This window comes from Raphanus sativus, chromosome 4 (assembly GCF_000801105.2).
Source record: "Raphanus sativus cultivar WK10039 chromosome 4, ASM80110v3, whole genome shotgun sequence".
Lineage (NCBI taxonomy): Eukaryota > Viridiplantae > Streptophyta > Magnoliopsida > Brassicales > Brassicaceae > Raphanus > Raphanus sativus.
Window position 1 is genome coordinate 47,872,185 of NC_079514.1, and position 22,285 is coordinate 47,894,469.

Here is a 22,285-nt window from a genome sequence, read left to right on the forward strand (position 1 = left end):
CTGTATCATTTGTACTAAAATATTTATGTCTTTTTATTACATATTACCACAATATTTTTTGTTTTTTTTTCACTTATACGATATTTAAAATCTATTTTACTATGTTACATATTATTAAATTGTTTTAATGTTTGTAAGCTTTGTGGAGGGAGGGCAAAGCATGTCGATGCCAATATTAGAGTGGACCTAAAAACAGATAGAAAAGGAAGATGGGATCCAGACTGTTCTCTCAAATATAAATAAAACCCACTCTTCATTTTATAATCTTATTACTTTCTACACACTCATTCATCAGTCACTATATAAACACACACTCACAAACACTAAAACCCACAAGATCAAATCAAGATCCAAGAAAAATGAGAACCCAACTCATCTTTCTACTCATCTCTCTCTTAGCCTTGAACTCTGAATCACTAAACTGCTATGAAAATAACCCACGAGGCCATCCCTCAGATCTAAGAGTGTTCCATATTAGCAGCCCTTGCTCTCCATTCAAACAACCAAACACTGTCTCATGGGAAAAAACACTCCTTAAAGACAAGGCTCGTCTCCAGTACTTGTCAAGCCTCGCCGTAAAATCTTCGGTCCCAATCGCCTCGGGACGTGCCATCGTTCAGAGCCCGACTTATATCGTGAGGGCTAATATCGGGACACCAGCTCAGCCCATGCTCGTGGCTCTTGACACTAGCAATGACGCTGCTTGGGTTCCTTGTTCTGGCTGTGTTGGCTGTGCTTCCTCTGTTCTCTTTGACCCTTCCAAGTCAAACTCTTCCCGCACTCTTCAATGCGAAGCTCCTCAGTGTAAACAGGTATATAGTTAGTATCTATTTATTACCCTTCAAATACATTAGATATACTGTACACGCCTTTGTGGACGTAAAACAGATTTTTTTTTTTTCAAATCAGAACGAATCTTATAAAAATAATTTGATATTAAATAAATAAATATTCTTATAACTATAACGAATTTGATATTTAATATTCTAATTTTCCATATTCTTATAACGAATTAGCCAAATTTTATAAAACTAAATTTGATATTAAATAAATAAATATTCAAAATGCATTTAGTTTTTGATACTCACTACTTTCTTTTGGAAAAATAATCCCTAATAGGAGTACTCTTACTCAACTTTTACTGTAAAACGGAGTTTGCAGTAAGATATTTTGTAATCATATTATATTTTATATTCTATAATGGAAAATGAGATTACTCCATGTAAAAAGTGATATTAGTCTAAAGAATAATAATTTTATATTTACTCACGATTCCACTCAAATATAGAAGATGATTGGAATGATACACAACTTCATTATATAATTACACTATTTTGGAAAAGAAATAATGTAATACACTGGAATTGGAGATATGCTCTTAGGATAGGATTCTTATTCGAATTTTGTTTTCGCAAAACAAGAAAACCAAACCGAAGGACCACTCATGTTGGACTCTAGTGTTGAATATACACACAAAGATGTGATGTGAACTTAATTTCGGCTTTGTTATAACACCATCATCCAGAAGTCTACGATAGTCACGGGTTCTTATGTCACGGGTATTTTTTAATACAGTATAGATTCGTTCCTTTATAGATAATACCGACTAGTAGGGCAAATTTTACTGTTTGATATATATTATGTGTCTATAACGCTGGTTAGTGTTTGTTTGCTTACATGTTAAAGAGAAAACATAACACATAGGGAGGCAGTGTTTAAGGAGGGGATCAGCTGACCCCCTTTTTTTAAAAAAAAATTGTTTTTATTTAAGAAAAATTTGACCCCATTAAAAAAAAATTTGTCTCCACTAAAAAAATTGACTCCAGTACGAAACGTTTCTGTCTCCGTTCTATTACCGCATTCTATTAATGCATCATAACCAGATCCAAGATGGACAAAACAGTTATTTATCGAAGTGCGTTGTTAAAGTACGAATATTCTTTTTTTTGCAGGCTCCAAACCCAACGTGCACCGTAGGCAAATCATGTGGTTTCAATATGACTTATGGTGGATCAGCCATCACAGCATCTCTGACACAAGATACACTAACACTAGCCAATGACGTCATCCCAAACTACACTTTTGGTTGCATCAACCAAGCCACTGGAACATCGTTGCCAGCGCAAGGACTCATGGGTTTAGGTCGTGGTCCATTGTCTTTAATCTCACAGACACAAAGTCTTTATATGTCCACGTTCTCGTATTGCTTGCCTAATAGTAAGTCCAGCAACTTCTCGGGATCGTTGAGATTGGGACCTAAGTTTCAACCACTTAGGATCAAGACAACTCCATTGTTGAAGAACCCTAGGAGGTCCTCTCTTTATTATGTTAACTTGGTCGGGATTCGTGTCGGGAATAAGATTGTGGATATTCCTACAAGTGCACTCGCCTTTGATCCGGCCACAGGAGCTGGCACCATCTTTGACTCTGGTATTGACTCCTTACATTCTCTCGGACAATGCAGTTTACTAACAATTGTTTCAAAAAATGGACAGGCACTAACCAGACATTTATATGAGATTATTGCTTAGGCGGAATCAATTTTTTAAAAAAATAATTTCGTTCATGACCGATTCACTGTTTAGGTGCGCGTATTAATGCTGCATCGATATATATATTTTTTAGAAAGGGTTTGCATCGATTTTTAAAATATTCCATTTGTTTCGTATTACTTGTCGTTCTAAATTTATCCACACAGATTAAGAAAATATTTAATTTTACATATTTCCAAAATAAAAATACTATTACCAATAAACTTAACCATATATCAACCAATAAAAAAATAGAATAAAGAATATTGTCAATAAATTTTGCATTGAAAACTAAAAATGATACGTATTTTGAAACAAAAAATTTTCTTTAGAACGACAAATAATTTGAAACGGAGGGAGTAGTAGATTAATGATTAGGTGGGATATAGACGTGGTTCAGATTGATTTTTTAAAAAATTGTTTTAGAAAAAGTGTCATTAGTTACCAATTTGCCTTTTAGACGGGTTCTTTTAGACTCTGTTTAGACCGATTTTTACAATAACATTTTAAATGTACATGCGCAGGAACGGTCTTCACGAGGCTAGTTGAACCAGCTTACCTTGCCGTAAGAGATGAGTTCAGACGACGCGTCAAGAACGCAAACGCAACATCACTCGGAGGTTTTGACACTTGCTACTCCGGCTCTGTTGTCTTCCCACCTGTCACGTTTATGTTTGCGGGAATGAACGTGACTCTGCCTCCGGACAATCTTCTCATCCACAGCTCCTCCGGCAACACCAGTTGCCTCGCCATGGCCGCAGCTCCGAACAACGTAAACTCTGTCCTTAACGTTATCGCTAGTATGCAGCAGCAGAACCACCGTGTCCTCATCGACGTACCCAATTCCAGGCTCGGCATTTCCCGTGAAACATGCACCTAATTAAAATATAAGCGTGGTTGTGTTTTTGTACTATCTATCTATCGCGTTTTGAACTTCTTGAGTTTGGAAACAATATAAATTGAAGATTTTTGTGTGTGTTTGATTATCAACATTATCGGTTACAGGTGTTGCCATTGAGTGCTATAAACTGCAGGCTCTTCTACATAATGCGAATTAAGACTAATGTAACTAATGTATGATGAAACATGAATGATTTTTATAAATTAATATAAATGTATGTTGAAGCATGAATGAATTTTGTAATGTATGATGAAGCATGAAACAATATAAATTAAAGTTTTTTTGTGTTTTGATTATCATGTCAATCCACCGTAAATTTCTCTTGTTATTCTCATTTACAAGTGTTGCTTACGTTAGTTACAAAAAAAAGTGTCGCTTTAAGTTCTGACACAAGTGAAAGTACAATGTGCTACTCAGTGATGCAAGTAACTAATGGAGAGGTCAGAGATGGACAGGAAAACACAAGACAAAAAGATTCCAAATGAACTTTCATGGAGTGGAGTAAAATTCAGCCATAGTTTATGAGTTAGGTTGGTCCATTGGTTATGATTGCTTTATATAAGTAACTTTTTGTTTTACACCAATTTTTTCATTACTAATTTTAAACGATTACAATACTAATAGCAACATAGTACACACAACGATGTGCAATCCGATAGACCAAAACCCCAACATATAGTTCAAAGGTAAATCAGGATACAGACACAAACTTCAAGAAGTTTGATGAAACGTTATGAAAGATATTAAATTACCACTTGTGATCCAATTTAATAAGAGAAAATGGTCATTTAAATCACGAATTTTTAAATTTGGTTGAAAAAACCACGAACTTTTATTTAGACCATTTAAAGCACCAACTTTCATTGACAAATCATTTTAGCCATAATCTTCTATTGACCATATCATTTTAGTCCTATCGGTAGTCAACAATAATACTAGTTGACTAACAGTAGGTCTAAAATGACTTTTAAAGTTTGTGATTTTTTTGGTCCAAATATAAATTATATAATTTTAGAATAAATTATTTAGTAGCTATAACTTTCTATAAAAATAAATATTAAATAAATAAAATATAATTTTTATTATTTTTTTCAAATGAAAATTTAAATAATTTTCATTATGTTCTAAAATAATTAGTTAACATATCATTAGTTTAATAATTACTTATTAAAAAAATTATAAATAATAATTATGTCAGTTTTGTAACTATCCATAGAGTTTGGATTTGCCAAAGTTAATATCTTTTTTTGACAAATTATATAAATAATTTTTATTATTATTTTTATGGTTATCAAAAATATAATTTCAATATTTAATATTTAATCTTTTTGAAAAACACTGATTTATATTTTTGCCAAAGAGACATCAACTTTGACAATAAAATTATGAAAGATAATCCAAATTCTATCAATAGTTACAAAACTGACATAATTATTCTTTATAATTTTTTAATCAATAATTATTAAACTAATGATATGTTAACTAACTATTTGCTAACAAAAAAACTAACTATTTTAGAATATAATGAAAATTATTTAAATTTTCATTTGAAAAAAATAGTTAAAATTATATTTTATTTATTCAATATTTAATTTATAAAAAAAATTCTAGCTACTAAACAATTTATTATAAAAGTTAGATAATTTATATTTGGGCCAAAAAAATCATCAACTTTAAAAGTCATTTTAGGCTTACTGTTAGTCAACTATAACAGTTAACTAATGATAGGACTAAAATGATATAATCAATGGAAGTTTATGACTAAAATAACTTGTCAATGAAAGTTAGTGTTTTAAATGGTCCAAATGAAAGTTCATCTTTTTTTTCAAACAAATTTGAAAATTCGTGATTTATATGATAGTTTTCTCAATTTAATAAAGAGTCAAACCACACTTCTAAATTTTCAAATAACGAACAATTAATCATAATGATAAGTACTATCGCAACACTATCCAAAACCTCAACTCTCTCTGAACAAAAATCATTGCATTTACGGACCCCAAGTGGACCATCACACAAGATAACAAAAGTATAAACTTTTCCAGTTTTGGGTACTGGGATAAGGTTAGTTCTTACAAAGAGGACACATTGTTCTTTGATATAAGTAACTATCTTTCATTATTTGCAACATAAAAAGAAGAAGTCGAGGAAAATGTCTTCCCAAACAGTAATGGTGGACACTTTGTTCTTTGATGCCTTGATGGTGCAGAGAGTGGTCATGACTACTAGGCCCACCAACCTGCCTAAGCTTGCCAGAGTAACTAGAGCAACACTGATGCAGATAAATATTTGGAATATTTCCATTTATCTTATTATTTATTTTATAAAATATTTGATAATTATCTTAATGTTTTAAAGTTTTATGGTTTTCTTATATGTAGTCTTTTAGACTCTATGGTTGTAGGAATTTATGATGATTTAAGAAAAAAAGTTTTCCAGAAGAGGTTTTGATAAACCACTGAGAAGAGTATTCTCAAACCCTAAAGAGGTTTTTATAAACCACTGTGAAGAGTATTCACAACTCCTAAGAGCTTTTAATTAAGCATTGTGAAGAGTATTCACAAACCCTAGTTTCCGGATATTCGTGGAATAAACGGATCTAGTTCTATCCCTAGAAGTTTCCGCTACATCAGTTGGTATCAGAGCCAAACGGTTCTATTATCTTGATCGCAGATGTATCTACAACAACAACCACTAGCTGAGATCTTGGAAAAGCTTAAACAAGATCATATCTTGGAAAAGCTTAAACAAGATCTCAACAAGATTTATAAGAAGTTAGAACAAGATTTCTGCACGGCATTAAATAAGTTCGATGAGGCATTAAAAAAAAAAGCAGCACGAGCTCAAGATGTGCAGTTTGATGATGATGATGACGAGGAGAGATTTATCGAAGAAGATATTTGTGTTGTCGACTCTGTCAATAAAGATGAAGTTTGTGCAAAATTCGGACGGGACGAGATCTGTGTAAAGTCTGTGCAGAACGATTTTCGTGCAAAAATAGGGCGAAGTTGTATTGATGAAGATTTTGGGCAGAATCTTAATTATCTGTTATGTGCAAATTTTGTGCAAAAACGGATTTTTGAAGATTCAAGTTACAATCGGATTCGTGCAAAAATCGTGCGATACAGGCTATTGAAGATTCGAGGAAGAGTTTTTCTTGGAAAACGTTCTGGATTCGAAGACTATGATCAAGATTCGAGGACGAATCTTCTCCAACCCGGAGAGAATGATGCAGATAAATATTTGGAATATTTCCATTTATCTTATTATTTATTTTATAAAATATTTGATAATTATCTTAATGTTTTAGGGTTTTATGGTTTTCTTATATGTAGTCTTTTAGACTCTATGGTTGTAGGAATTTATGATGATTTAAGAAAAGAAGTTTTCCAGAAGATGTTTTGATAAACCACTGAGAAGAGTATTCTCAAACCCTAAAGAGGTTTTTATAAACCACTGTGAAGAGTACTCACAACCCCTAAGAGCTTTTAATTAAGCACTGTGAAGAGTATTCACAAACCCTAGTTTCCGGATATTCGTGGAATAAACGGATCTAGTTCTATCCCTAGAAGTTTCCGCTACGTCAAACACCAATGGACAGAACTCCATTTAGAGTTCTCAGAACATCAGCAATGGTGTAAGATAATTTAATCTCTCCAACAAAGATAAATATTATGATAACTATATATATCTTTTAATATTTTAAATAATTAGAGCATTTAGAGTTTGATACATGGTTAAAGTCTTTTGCCAATTTTTTTTTGTACAAGAGATTCTACCTTCCTTTTGCATTTATTTTCTATTTATTATCTTTAGCTTAAATTATGAGAAACTCACAAAATTTAACCAGTGCACATGCTTTTAAAATACAAAATATTGATTTTTAACAAAATTTAGTTAACTAATTAAAGTCTATTTATTTATTTGAAATTTAGCCAATACAAGCCAGCATTTGGATCATGAGTTTTTTATGAAGTATAAGGGCCTGACTGGTGTAACCGCAGCGGTTGCGGTTGCGGGAGTTTGCGGGTGCGGGTGGTTGCGGTTTTAAGCGTTTTCTAGAGATTTGTACGACTGGTACAACTGTTAGAAATTGTTGCGTTTGCGGGACTCTTATGACTGGTAAACTACCAAACACAACATCTGTTAAATAATAATTTAACAATATTTACATTTTATGTAATTATAAAAATATTAAAAATCATAATAATATGATAAATATAAAATTTATATTTATAAAATCATATTATTCAATTTTAAAAATTTATAGAAAATATTTAGTTTTGAATTTTTATAATATAAATTGAAATATAATATGAATACATTTTACAATTTCTATTATTTCAATTAAAATTTTTTATTGGATATTTTTAGTATTATTTTTATTTATTCTGTTTTTAAAGAAAAAAAATTTACCCTCCCGCAACCGCCCGCAACCGCAAACGCTTGCTGGAACCAGCTTTTGATTTTAAGAGGTTCGGAGCGGTTTGAAGCGATTTGTAGCGTTTTCTGTGATTGTTTCGAAACGCCAACAACCGCTATGAACCGCAAAAGCTGTGTTTGCGGGTGGTAGCGGGAAAACCAGTCAGCACCTAAGTCTCTAACTTTTGAGCACTCTATCTTCTCACTCTTAACATTTTGATTTAATCTTTTAAACATCAGAAACTCACTAAAAACTCCAGGCGGAGTTCTTCTAAGGAAACATTTGTATTGAACTATTGCTCCACGAAACCGATTTAAACCAAATTTAGACTCCCGCGCTTCCTAACCTACCTTTAAAGTTTTCTTTAAGCTCTTAGCAGTTTGAACCAAAGTCTTATTTTTTGTTGAAGGGCCCAATTCAATCCACTCAGGGTATAATAACGATCGATCCATCGATCATTGATTGAAGAAGGGGACTCTAAAGGACATCTCCATCTATATCCCAATCCAATCCAATCCAGGTTTATCCATCTCTCTCTATCTGATGACCTGCTTTCTGAATCGCTATCTGAAGATTGTTGTCAATTCGATTTATAGCTAAACACCCATGAATCTACAATCATCTTTTCCTTCACTGCATTGATACAAGAGGATTGGTAGATTTACCTGAATGTTGGAAGGCTCTCTGTGACTTAACGTGTCTCCCACCCACGGGGATAAGCTCAGGACAACTGGCGCCTTGGATTCTTTGGTTCCTATGGCTGGCAAGAAATGATCATGTCTTTAACAACAAAGAAACAACCCGCTCAAGTTGATCAATGCACCGAACAAAGGCTCCCCGGTGGCAGAAATTTATGGAATAGTTGCTGATATTCTCTGTCTAACATCAGCCTTTGTCTCTATCTCTTTTGTTTGGATTCAACGTAGTAGGAACAAAGAGGCCGATGCCTTGGCAAAGCAGGCTCTCTGGAATGAATCCTCTGTAATGACTCCCATAAACCTTGGAGTTTAAGCTTTATTAATGATAAAAGTTTGTGTTACAAAAAAAAAAAAGCACTGCAAACTGTTGGCATTTTATAACAATTACTAGATTCTAACCCGCCCTTCAAAGGGCGGGTATATTTTTTGTTTTTAATTTTTTTATTTGTGTTTTATTTGTAATCATATTTACTATATTAAAAAAAATTATTAGTTAAAAGTTTTGATAATTATATTGAATTTGTGATGTTATATAACTATATACTTGTACACAATATTTTGAAATAGATCCGGATTCGCGAATAAACCGGCAAACCCGTGGATCTGGTATGTAATTCTGTTTGAGTTTTAGGAAAAACATCATTGTTTAATAATCTGGTAAAACCCACGAAACCCGGTAAAACCCACGGAAACCCGGTAAAACCCATGGAAATCCGCTAAAACTCAAAACTCGGTTACCAGTTGAACCACTGGTTAAACCAATACGTAAATTTTAATTATTAACTATTTGGAATTTTAATTATATTATTAGAATATGTTTGTATTCTAATTAGGAAATTAAATTTTTGGTTTTTATATAAAAAATATATATATGATCTTGTGGATTATGAATCTATTAACAAATCTAATTGTTGTGATTTGGTATTAGTTTATTTTTGTTATCAATTATCAATTATAATTTTATGTTTTACTTTTAAATTATTTTAGATTTAAAATTTAATTTTATTATTTACAATAGACATTTAAATACTTAAAAGTTATTAATATTTTGTAAAATTTAGTTCAAGCACAAGAGCCTTTCATAGAAAACCTACCCGTATACATACATATCCACTTTCTATATTTTATAAAATAGGAGTAAGGAAAAAATACATAAATACAGTATATTAGTCTATATCGTATATGTAGAAGGCGGTTATATTTTGATTCCTGAATATTTTTGGTTGTTAAATAGATACTATGATTTTGGAATTAGATATAGGACAATTAATAGGTGAAGTAAAAGAGTAAGGAAAATGAAACAAAAATATATATATTCGTACATTTATGTTGCAATATTTGTAGCCCTTAAAAATAGGATTTAGTGGTTATGGAGGTTGACTATATATTAAGTTAGGCAGTTTTCTTATTATTATTATACGGTTACTTTAGTTAGTTATATTTGGATGCCACTTTTTTAAATTGGACCTAACCCATATTAATTGGACATGTTGAAGAATTAATAGTATTGATATGTATATAAATAGATTAATATAGTCTTCACTAACTTTAAATAAAAATCACATTTAATAAATATTTTTAATCGAATAACCTATTTAAAACCCGTTAAACTAAAACCCGTAAAATATATTTTTATGAATAATACTTCCATAATAATAACAACAGATCATGTTCCTAAATTAATAGAACACATGGATTAAATAATCTAATTTTCTTATAAAACAGCTATTTATATTTATTATTTATCTTAATTGATTCATGAACTTTTATTGTATTTGGTCAAATTTTAATCTGTTTTGAAAGCTATATATTATTAAGTTATATATTTGCTATGATTTTTACTCATGGGCTGTTGGTAGTTATTTATCATGACAATAAAAGATATTTATAATTATATGTTATAAAGCTAACGATGACAAAAATATTATCAAGCTAATAAATAATATTTATTTTTGTCTAAAACTAACAAAAATTATTAAAAGTGGGTTTGTATCTGGGTTGTATAGTTATTTCTATTAATGATTTGTATGTAGAAATCATCATCAAAAGAATATTCCATAAAGTCTATATAATCACATAAGTACCTCTCAATTTTTAATAGTAGGATAATATATACTTCATGAAATATCAAAGGCACGTTACAGTAGTTAGTTATACCTCTCACGTACGGTAGTTATTTATCATGATAATATCAAAGGCACATTACGGTTACTTCTAAAAAAGAAAGAATATTACGGTTACATAAAACTTGTTGTTAGTTGAAATGGTTAATTTAAATGCAGTTATATTTTAAGTTGGACACAACAAATATCAATAGGTCATGCTGAAAAATTAATAGAATAGATAGCTAAACTTGCAGATTAAACACACACTTCCTGTCTCGTTCAATAGGATAGGAGATCTTAAATATTATGACGAGGTGCAAGGTCCTATTACCGTCGTGCTTAAACGCTAGACGTGATGCGATGAAGCATCACCCAAATGCTCCTTCACAAGTAAGTATGCCTTCATCACTTCATGGTATTTCAGTTTTGCTCTTTCTTGTTTGGCCCTGTATTTTACTTAATCCTAGCATGTTGTTTTTAATAATAAACTAACCACTGACACTAAATGTTTTACAGTGGTAAACTAACCAGCGGTTAGTAACCACTGACAGAAAGAAATCTCTTGAAGTTATTACAATGTGTGAAGGCTTATTTGTAGATCATAAGCTATGTTTCTTGTGGTGTTTTTTCTTTTCTTTTTGTGTTGTTACTTGATATTTTGTCTTTAGAAGTTGGACCTGAAAGATAAGTAAAAGTAGCAGCATGCTTAATGTATAGTAGGTCTGATACTGATGTAGCGGAAGCCTTAAAAGATAGAACTAGAGATCCGTTGATTCTGAGAATACCCGGAAAACTAGGATAATCACAAAGATCTTATTTAGTCTAAGAATGCCTAAGATCGATGTCTTCTTAAATTCGTTGAGATCACCAATGATCTACCGAAAATAAGGAACAAAAAAGAAAACTCTTAACTTTTATTAATAATCAATCAACTGAATACAAGATTAAGCATAGACGGCTATATATAATAAGAAAACCATAAAACCCTAAAATAATAAAGATAATTATCCTAATAATTAATAAAATAAATAATAAGATATTGGAATATTTCCAAATATCTATCTACATCAGATACGCAATAGAGTACTCTCTACAGAAACGTGTTATCGTAGAGTCATATTTGCATCAATAACTCTCATAATCTTTGGATGATCTGATGTATTAACAATGTGAATCTTTTGTCCAAGTTTACAAAACCACATTTTACTACTCTGAATGATAATGCTGTCTCGTTAGTGTTGTACAGGGAGAGACTCTAGGGGTCAGAAATTACCCCTATGGATCTGTAGTTGACTGTAGCTACATTGACATGTCAGCAACAGACATTGAGTCGTCTAGCTAATAGCTGACTGATTAAAAGGGAGCTAAGCAGAATGTGTTGAGAGTTCTTGATATTTTTCTTGTTTCAGTCTAGAGCTAAAAATCTTTTTAAGTCAGTGAAATCATTAATGTATAGTTGTGTTTAATAAAAGTTTTATTGGTAATAAAGGAACATTGACTAAGTTTTATAACAATTATCGCTAAACTTGCAGATTAAACACACACTTTCTGAACTGACGCATGCTTATGTAAATGTATATATGTAAATGTATACCTAAGCACTTATCTGTCGCATATTGGCTGAAATGAAGAGAGGAGAAAGCAAAAACCTTGTGTTTGCGCTTAAGGGTTAAAGTGTTGGAACCCAATTTTTAGCGGTCCTACAAAAAGAAACAGAGTGCTCTGCATCTTGTGATGGTTTCAGAAGTGTCTTAACACTCTATGAATTTTTGAATAAGGCATGCATGATGACTTGTATAGACTCTATGACCTTATGAAGAACACATTGTGAAGAATCTGTTTGTCAGAAAGTAAGAGTTTATCGAAGAATCTGAGTGGGTTGTTACTTCTTGGTAGATTAGATACATAAAGTGACTACAGCTGTTAATTTGCTTTCAGTTTTCTTTTCAATGTAAAGTGAAGAAGAAAAAAGATCAAACAGAGATTTGAGGCTTTGGCTTCATCGTTTTAGGATTACTTGGCGATTAGGCCAAAAGAGCAGTTAATAAGCTCCTAAAGATGATAACATTGTCGATATTATAAGATCACAAAATTCTGTGGGAGGTAAGCCAGTTAAGTAAGCAAGAAGCTACTAAGGACTCACAAAATAATATAAGGAACCAAGTAAGCAAATACAAACCCAAAGAAGAAAAAAAAGTAGAACATAAGGAAGCAAGCAAAAATACACACAAGAAAGAAGCAAGCAAGCAAACCGACAAAGAACCAAATAAACAAAAAAAAAAATCAATAAAGCAAGTAAAGAAGTGAAACAATAAATCAGGGAATGCAATAAAGAAGCAGGACATCAAGAGAACAAGCAAGGGACGAAGTACGAGTGAAGAGGGGCGATAAGGAAGCAAGTAAGTTAGCAAAAGAATCAAACAAAAAATAAATCAAGAAAGCAAGTAAACAATGATGTATCTAATCAATTATGAATGTACACAGTATGAAAGTACGTATATATGCATATTTTGAACGCATGTATGTATTTATGTACTTTTAGTGATTGCGCCGAACCCAAGTATGGAGGTTCGGGATACACCACATAGGAATTGAGGTTGATGCGGAAGCAAATAGACCTACAAGATCAAAGTAAATGAGTAGGCCAATACCACAATCAGACTTGGAACTTGGAGAATCAAAACAGAGATATGAAAAGAAACCACTAACCTGCAGAGTTTCAAGTGACCAATGTTTTCTTCTACGAAACAGAGACGTGGTTACTCTGAAACATTAAAAGGTTTTATTTGAACGTCATTGATTCAAATGCATAGTTAGCCAATAAAAAGAGGGTACTAAATCCATATTTAACCAATGATTTATACATGTTAAAAAAATCTTTTTAGGCGTCCATAAGAGCCGCACATACCTGAGAAAATTAAAATTGGCATTTATACTTCAAACTGTCACATAAGCATAAAGACTAACACATAAATATGTTAGAATTTTGGATGCTTATTCAAGAACGTGTCTAGTGATAGTGAAATTAATCTAGATTTCACATATGTTTCTCATACTTGTGAATTTTAGAAACTAATTACAAGTAAGTCTGAAAAGCATATACCTGTCACAGAACTCTGCTACACTTGAAATCTTCTCAGTATCTCTAATGTTTTGATGTTTTCAACACCTTCTGAAGCATATACCTGAAAAAAGAAAATCAGAATTAATTAGTCTTTACTTCTGAAGCATATACCTGAAGACTCTCTTTTAGATTCATAATACTTGATAATAATCTTTGTGCTATGCTTCTTTCTCAAGATTGGTATGTAGTCTCTGTCTAAACACTGATTTTAGACTATGAATTGGTTATTCTTCTACTGTCTTTGTTTTAAAAGTTGGTGGTTCTATCCATCTAACTTATAGTCCTTGTATACTTTTAAACCTTGTTGTTCATAGTCTTTGTCTTGAGACCTTTTTAAGCCGTTGGCCATTTTACCAAAACAGACCCATATTCTTTTTGAAAAGACTTTTAAGCCATGTTGTTACATTGAACTCTGTTGTAGATTCGTACTGTCAAGAATCTTTGCCGTTTGACTTTTAAAGCCGTTGGTGTTTCATCAATACAACAAGTCCTTAAGTTTTTTTTCTCTATCCAACAAGTCTATATAGTATCGACTTTCTCAACAGAAATGTTTTTACCATCCAACAAGTCTTTGTCTTAGAATTTCTTAGCTGTGGGACATTTTTAAGCTGTAGGTTGTCTTTGTCTAGAGACATTCCAAAGCCATGGCAGTTTTTTCTTTGAGCTCTATCTTATTACTGATGTCAGACAATTGGTCTATACATCTATCTGATAAGATCCAAGTCACTTACTTATCAAGAACAGAGAGATTACAAAGGAAAGTACAAGAGAAAGCTATTTTGCTCTCCAAGAGAAGCAAGCCCAAGCCACAAGGCTCCAACTAACCAACTAACTCTCAATTACAATACTCTCTTCTATTTATACTCTCCCTTGTGTAACCGTATATGCTTTTCTCCTTTGGCAGATGACAGCTCATAAGTTTCTCCAGTGACATGTCATTTGCTTCCATGATCATATCAATACCCCCCCTTTCGATGATCATATCATCGCTGGCCTCTTTTCCCACCGATTGAGTATCCTGGCTGTCCAGTATGATATCTTGTGTCATAAATTCAGGATCCCACCCTGCTCCCTGCAACGCTGTGCATAGCCTTGCGGCTATCACTGAAACTCTGCGTTTCAAACAGTCAACAAAAACATAAGCGACTCCCAGCCATGTCCCCATCCTCATCTTACCAATAGAACCAAACAAACGTCTGAATTGGTCTAACGACATGTGAATCCATGAAGCAAACTCATTATGAACGAGGCTATCCAGTTTAACTGTAGGATGATCAATCAACTTCACATTCTTCATTCTGTATCTGTTCTGAGCTGTGTGTCCAACTCGAAGCTGGTAAGACTCAAGTTCTCCCTCAATCTCACTGTTCTTGCTGAGTAGCCAGCACCAGACTTTGTGGCGCTGCACCCTTTTTATTCCAGTTAACAATCCGAGACCACCACTCTATAATCTGGTTCATGGTCCAAGCTGCCACCCGGTGAAACAGAGGAGCACATGCCCACTCAGCAAAGCCATGTTCTTCATGAATTCGAATTATATATGTCTTCACGAAGGCATGTTTCAACTCTGCAAACCGTGAGAATTGTAGCCAAAACAAAACTCTGTTAATCAGCTCTAGTAGTTCCCATTGATACATCAAGATAGTGTGGTGACAGTGATAATTTCTGATCATTGTAACTCTACCAACGTCACAACTGAACTGATGATGAATACCACACTGTCCGTACAGAAAATCCCATCTGAAACAAAACATGGTTGCTTATATCTCCATTTATGCTTCTCCCCTAAATCATCTCTCTGCCCATCCTCTATCTCAGAGCTTGACTTGTCTACAAACCATAACGCAGTATTAGCGGATATCCAAGTCTGCATTTGAACTTAAACCTCCAAGATTTATGTATTTTTCTCTGCTACAATTTTGTAGCTTATCTCTTCTCAAGTTCAGAAGCATTTTATCGAATCCATGGTGTGCAAAACGCCTACTAGTGACATCTGTTGGTCTTCTAAACAACTCAACTCTTTCACCCAATTCACCACAACCAAACACAGAGTAGTAATCTGCACAAGTACCAACTGAGATGTTCTGAAATGGAAGGCTTGGTTCCCAGTTATAGTTTGGTACCTTAGATGATGGAATCGCCACATCAGGAAGAACAATCTCATCCACCACCGGAATCGAGATAGTCTTCAGAACCGTTCAACATGCTAGACTTGAACGAGTCAATGCGAAACAAACGAGTCAATGATGAGGTCCCTGTATCTTTGGAGACTGTCTTAGGACATCTTTAAGTCGTGTTTTGCCCACATCCAACAAGCCTATTTAAGCTGTTAAGTAAGAATCTCTTTTAATTCTTTAAGCCATTGGTAGTCTCTGTTTAAGACTGATTTCAGAGTATGAATTGGTCATTATTTCCATCCAGCGTAATAGTCTTTTAGAAACAATTCTTTAAACCTTATGGTTCATAGTCTGTGTGTTGAGAGACTTTCTATTTGAAGTTGTCTGCCAGAGTAAAGAATCAGTTCTCCATCCGTAGTTTGCAGTCATGAGAGATTTTATTTCATTTGAGCCGTGGTTTTGTTTTTCCATCTATAGTCTTTCCCTAGAGACATTTTAAAGTAATTGGTTATAATACCAAAACCAAGCCATAGTCTTTTGCAGAAGACTCCTAAGCCATGTGGTTTCGTAAAACCCCGTTGTAATTGTCAAGAAACTTTGCCTTATGAACTTTTAAAGCCGTTGGTCTTTTATCAATACAGCAAGCCAATCCATGGCATAGACTTTCTCAAGAAACTTCTAAGCTGTGTGGTCAAATATGAATCTGTGTTTGATTCATAGTCATTGTCAAGAATGTCTAAGCAGTTGGTTTCTTTAAGCCGTTTGGGCATCATTTTATACAGCAAGTGTAAGTTGTTTTACTATCCAACAAGTCTTCTCTTATGACTTCTTGAAGTTGTTTGTCATCCATTTTCTTCATCCAACAAGTATTCTCTTAGCCATTAGTCGTTTTTGTTCATCTAATGACCTTTTTTTTCTAAACCGCTGGCCAATGTTCCCATCATATCTGAAAACTGACGGACCCATATTGTCTTTATCTAGAGTAAAGAATCTCTTTTCAATTCATAATCCTTGTTTAGAATCTTTGTGTTATGATTCGTTAAGTCCTTAGCAGCCTTTATCAAAAGACTTTCCAAAGACATTAGTTGTTTTTTGTATCAGCTCTGTATTAAGGACACTAAATGTTCATCCTTTCCATCCGCCAAATTACAAACCAACTCATACTATTTGTCTCGACTTTTAACAAAGCAGAAACTGTTTTCGATTTAGTCTTTTATGTTCATCCTTTTGTTGTCTTAAGAGTTGTTCATTACCCATCCAACTCATAGTGTCTTTGTATAGTTTTTAAGCCTTGTATTTGACAAGCAGACATAGTCTTTCAAGACTTCATCAAGCCATTGGTCGTTTTTTTAATTTTCCCCTCTTTTGCCTGTCTTTTTTTCCATCTACGAACCTTTTGTGTTCTGAGGCACTGGTCTTTTTTTTTCCATTCAGCATATCTAAATACCTGACCTCTTTTGTCTTTGGCAAGAGACGTTTGTACTGTTTGAACTCTTTTATTCCACCAAGGACTCTTTTCTAAGCAACCCCATATTGTCTTTTGTGTAAAAGACTTTTGTTTCAGACTTTTTCTCAAGCTTATTCAGCTGTTGGTCATTTTTTTATTTCCATCTAACAAAACCCATCCAACTTTGTGGTTTAGAGTCTTTGTCTTAAGACATCTTTAAGCTATTGGTCATTTTTCCATCCAGGAACTTTTACTAAGCCGTGGGTCATTTTTCTCTCATCCCCATACAGTCTTTGTCTTAAGACTATTGAGCTGCACTACCAACCAAAATATACCTTACGGAGCAATGTACCACTTTGTGATTTAGAGTCTTTGTCTTCTGACTATTGAGCATGCACTACCAACCAAAATATACCTTACGGGACAGTGTACCACTTTGTGGTATAGAGTCTTTGTCTTAAGACTATTGAGCATGCACTACCAACCAAAATATTCTTTACGGGACAATGTACCACTTTGTGGTTTAGAGTCTTTGTCTTAAGACATCTTTAAGCCGTGGGTCATTTTTCCAATCCAACGAGTCTTATTTAAGCCATCGGAACTTTACTAAGCCGTGGGTCATTTTCCTCTCATATATCCCCATATAGTCTTTGTCTTAAGACTATTAAGCATGCACTACCAACCAACAGAATCTGAGTCTTATATGCCATCGCCATTAACATTCTTCTTTGGAGATACATTACCAACCAAAAGATTCCTTACGGGACAATGTACCCAAATAAAAATCTGACAGAACACTATTAGATTAGTGCTTGCCAATGATCTTTTTGGATTTCAAAAATGCTATGTCATCGATTAGAACTGAACTAATGTGTTTCGAATCTCTGTTCTTTGAGGATGGAATTCAAACGAGGACAAAGTCAAAAGTTTTGAGTCATAGACAGAGCATTTACCTTGGCGACGATGGTCTCACGCGGAGTAAGCTTCCAGGAATGTAAAAGCAGCAGCTCTGGCGGAAAAAGAAAGGCAGGTGAGTTTCTTCCTCCAAGCGATACTGTCATCTGTTCAAACCCAGAAAAAAACATGTTCAGACACTAAACCACGCTGACTTTGTGTGCTAGAGATTTATACAAGAGAAACGAATGTATTTGACAGATTGTATAGCCAAACCTACACTAATTGCAACCATTTGGGATTCCTGAAATCTATGCATGTAGTGAAGATAAACGGATCATTTTTACAGACAATAGAAACTGACAATTGTGTGCGTGAAGTGGGCACATAAGATGGTTCTTTTAAAACTAATCGCAAATCTCAGAGAATGTTATCAACGACGAGTGCAGTGCAGAGAGATGACTACAAGTCTACATACAGCAAGTTTTCAAAACAAAAACGGGAACCCTAAACCAAGATCACTGCAAATCTTATTTACCTTTTGAAAATTGAAAATCGCGAAACATATGAAGGATTAAAACGAACTTTACAAAACCCTAATTAACAGATACAGAGACATACCTTGGCGACGACGAGTGAGAAACCCAACTAATCACATCGTGTATCAGGCGGAATCAACCTTCCAAAAAAAATCTAATCAAGATATCTTCAAGAAGAAGAAGAGATTGAACGGTTCATGAAAATATGGAAACTCAGAAGTAAAATCGGGATCAAGTATTACTCGAAACTCTGGAATACTCTAACAGATTCACGATTTACAGAGAGCGAAACACTTACGAATCAAAGATCATAATCGGATTTTCCGTTTTTGCAAATCCTCGAGGAGTCGATCGAGAGATTTCTTCCTAGACCAAAAAAAAAAAGAAATTGTGAACAATGTGGAAGTAATTGACACGCACACAATTTTTACTTTTGTATTTATCTAATGGCGTAGACGGTGAAGACGCGTTTTCTAACGGGTATATTTTTAAAACTGAGCCATCTTAAAAATAGTAACATTTTAATGTAAAATAAAATTTTGCCATTTTCTTTTCTTAACACATCACACATGTAAACTAGTGAAAATGTGACATACAATAAAATTTTATAAATTAATAATGATGGTATTACAAAATTTTATTAATTTATAAAAAAATATTTTTGGATTTAAAATAGATTCAAAAAAAAAAGAATTCAAATTTTGAAAAACATTTTTGCAAAAAAAAAAATTGAAAAATCGAAATTTTTCTTTTCGATATAAAAAATTTTGAAAATATATAATCCAAAAACTACAGAAAATTTTATTTATTTTTAGTTTTTAATTAAAATAATTATTTATATTTATATATCTACAAATCAAAGTTATAAGAGTATTTTTTCCTCTTTAGTCTTTAATGATGAAATTATTTTTGAAAATATTTATTTAGTGAAAATAAATATGAATAATGGTATAAACAATGTGGTAAAACTGAAAATTTTCCAAAATTTAATTAATGTATATATTGTAAAATAAATTATTTTCTTATTTAAATATTTATTAAAATCCTAAATCCACATCCAAAATCACACCCCTCAATCCTAATCCTAAGTGTAGATTAGTAAACCTTAAGAGTCATTTTAGAAAAAAATTGTCACAAAAATAGGATAGTATTAAGTATCCTATTAATCATCATTTCACTGCCTAATTTCTGCAAAGACGTGCCCATTTCGATAACTTTTGTAATCAGATTATGTGTGCAGTCACCTCTCTTACATGAATCTTTTTTCTGAGAGAAGAACACGGGGGCTCTTGTTCATGTTGTTCTCGTTTCCTTGTCTTCTGTTTCTCTTGTTTGTTACTGGAAACAGGATGATCCTTTGATGTCCCTGATGTTGGATTGAGCCACGAACGATCTCAACAGTGTTAAGCACAGTCTGTCTGAGTGCATGCATGTTTGCAAAGCTGTATCAGATTTGCTTAGACGAAGTAGTTAGAAACATTAATGCTTATCAGTTTTGAGACTGTCAAGTTATTTCTGTGGGCCTGGGGTTTCTTACTCCTTCATTGGTAGCTTGTTTGGCATTCTAGCAATGAAGTAAGTTGATTTGCTGGCTGGTGCATTTTTGGAATCACTGGCTAAAGGCGCTGTGCAGTTTTCTAGACGATTTTCTATCAGAGAACTTCAAGATCGATGGCATGCACTCCTATACGATCCTGTATGTAGTTTCTGCAGAGGCAGCTTCTCGGATGGCTGAGCTTGGACGCATTCCTACAAAAGTTTGCAAGAAGAGGACAAAAAGAAAACAAAAGCTTTTCTAGGAAGAGGAAGGCTGAACAGCTCAGAAGCACTTATCATTCCTTGCGGAGGAAATTTCAGACTGAGTCATTCAATTCCTTGGATTTCTTGGCTCAGAAAATGACAGCCATTTCATGGATTAATGGTAGCGATGCAACACTTCTTGGTCTTGAAGACTCTCACATGGACAATATTCTCCACAATGCGTTCCCAGATATCTTGGATGATATTGGAGGCGGTTGCGTGACTAATCATGTTGTCTCAGAAGATCATTTACAGGGAGATCTCATGTTCACTGAACATGCAGGTTCATCAAGATTCACAGCAGAAACTAGAGATCTCTCATGAGCGGAAAACCAGCACTGATTGTTTCCTGGCACAGCTTTCAACTTCTCTTTTTGAAGACCAGGAATCGCTCATGGAAGTAGATGGCAAAGAAATTGACAAGTCGTATTATGATGGTCTCAGCTCACTGTTGGTAAACCCGACCAATGGTACAAATAGCAGAGCTTTGTCTATTACCACCGGAAAAGATCCTTCCAGCTCACAAGCTCATCCAGTAGATGATGCTCTGGATGACCAAGTGATGCCTAAGCTATATGGTACAAGTGAAGTGAGGTCAGTGGAGAGCAAACCTGTGTCATCTGACTCAGCTGCTCTTGATCCTTATCCTGAGGTTGTTAGTGGTGTAGTCTGCTGTGTATTAAACCAAGAGCATCCTGATATTTCGTGTAATGATGACATTTTTCTGTCCAACACCTACCATGCAATGTCCGTTTCTTCGTTAGCCCGGAGGAACTTCAAAGATACAAACAATCCAGTAACTTCAACTGTTAGAGATCTCTCTTCTACTAGAGAAAGAAGTGAGGGACATACAGGACGTTTGCAAGGGTTTTCTAAAGGAAAACTAGAGATTGGTCAATCAAGTCAAGGTGACCCACATAATACTGTTCATCCTCCTACTGGTTCTGCACATGCATGCTCAAACACACTGATTTCTGATGGTGGTGGTGCAAAAGATGGAAACAGAGAGATGGCCGGTGGAAAACGCACCGTCGGATTTGATGGACATGGAAGCTACACGGAGAAGGATAGTGGAAACAGTAAAGAGGGAAAATGTGTAATACATGTAAATGAAGTGCAAGAAGCAAAAGATGCTGATGTTGGCTTGATAGAGATTCCAGAACCTGAGCTGGAAATCACTCAAACCGAAGCAGGTGAGTATGCTTTTGAGAGTGAAGAGGACTTGCCGAACTATTCAGACATTTAGGCTATGGTAACTATCAACTTTCATCCTTATTCGTGCATGATGCGTAATGGCTCTTATGATTTCAGACTCTTGACATGAACTTGGATCTGGATGACTAAGATAATTTTGATCTCCAAGGTAACTGAGACTCCCTACTCACTCAGCATAACTCTTGTTGCTTTTAGTATATGCCATTGGCCCATGCAAGTTGTTATATGCCAATCATTTTCTTGGAGTTATTATTAGTAGTGAAATTTTGGGAGCCTTTTCCATTGGTGATGTAAGAGACCTTATAGAAGGTTTAAGGCCAATTTGTAATTGCTTGAAAGTTTTCACCTTCAGTCTCCAAGTATCAGAGCCAAGACATGAAAAGAACAATTATAAGACTTGAACAGGCTGCTTATTCATATATGCAAAGAGCCATTTCTTCCCGTGGTGCATTAGCTGTTTTATACGGTAGATAGTCAAAACACTATATCAA

At 33.9% G+C, this 22,285-nt stretch overlaps 1 protein-coding gene, 1 long non-coding RNA gene and 1 pseudogene across 2 annotated transcripts; 2 read left to right on the plus strand and 1 right to left on the minus strand.

The window, feature by feature from the left end:
- The first annotated feature begins 209 nt into the window (after positions 1-209).
- Positions 210-3,517, plus strand: LOC108855183 (aspartyl protease AED3). The gene is made up of 3 exons (XM_018628935.2): positions 210-812; positions 1,953-2,430; positions 3,056-3,517. The coding sequence occupies exons 1-3, from the start codon at positions 360-362 to the stop codon at positions 3,409-3,411; spliced, it is 1,287 nt and encodes a 428-aa protein (XP_018484437.2). The 5' UTR covers positions 210-359; the 3' UTR covers positions 3,412-3,517.
- A 10,349-nt stretch (positions 3,518-13,866) lies between these two features.
- LOC130511004 (uncharacterized) lies at positions 13,867-19,189 on the minus strand. The gene is made up of 3 exons (XR_008944789.1): positions 19,078-19,189; positions 18,862-18,919; positions 13,867-18,407 (listed from the first exon to the last, which is right to left on the minus strand). It is a non-coding gene; the product is annotated as an uncharacterized LOC130511004 (long non-coding RNA).
- Positions 19,190-20,205: 1,016 nt separating this feature from the next.
- On the plus strand, positions 20,206-22,020 carry LOC108851209 (uncharacterized; annotated as a pseudogene).
- Positions 22,021-22,285: the final 265 nt, after the last annotated feature.

Bases quoted from the DNA above. Each gene is read 5' to 3' on its own strand.
- LOC108855183 (XM_018628935.2), top strand. From the start codon at position 360: ATGAGAACCCAACTCATCTTTCTACTCATCTCTCTCTTAGCCTTGAAC. The intron at 813-1,952 runs GTATATAGTTAG...TTTTTTTTGCAG, and splicing joins AAGCTCCTCAGTGTAAACAG to GCTCCAAACCCAACGTGCAC. The intron at 2,431-3,055 runs GTATTGACTCCT...GTACATGCGCAG, and splicing joins TGGCACCATCTTTGACTCTG to GAACGGTCTTCACGAGGCTA.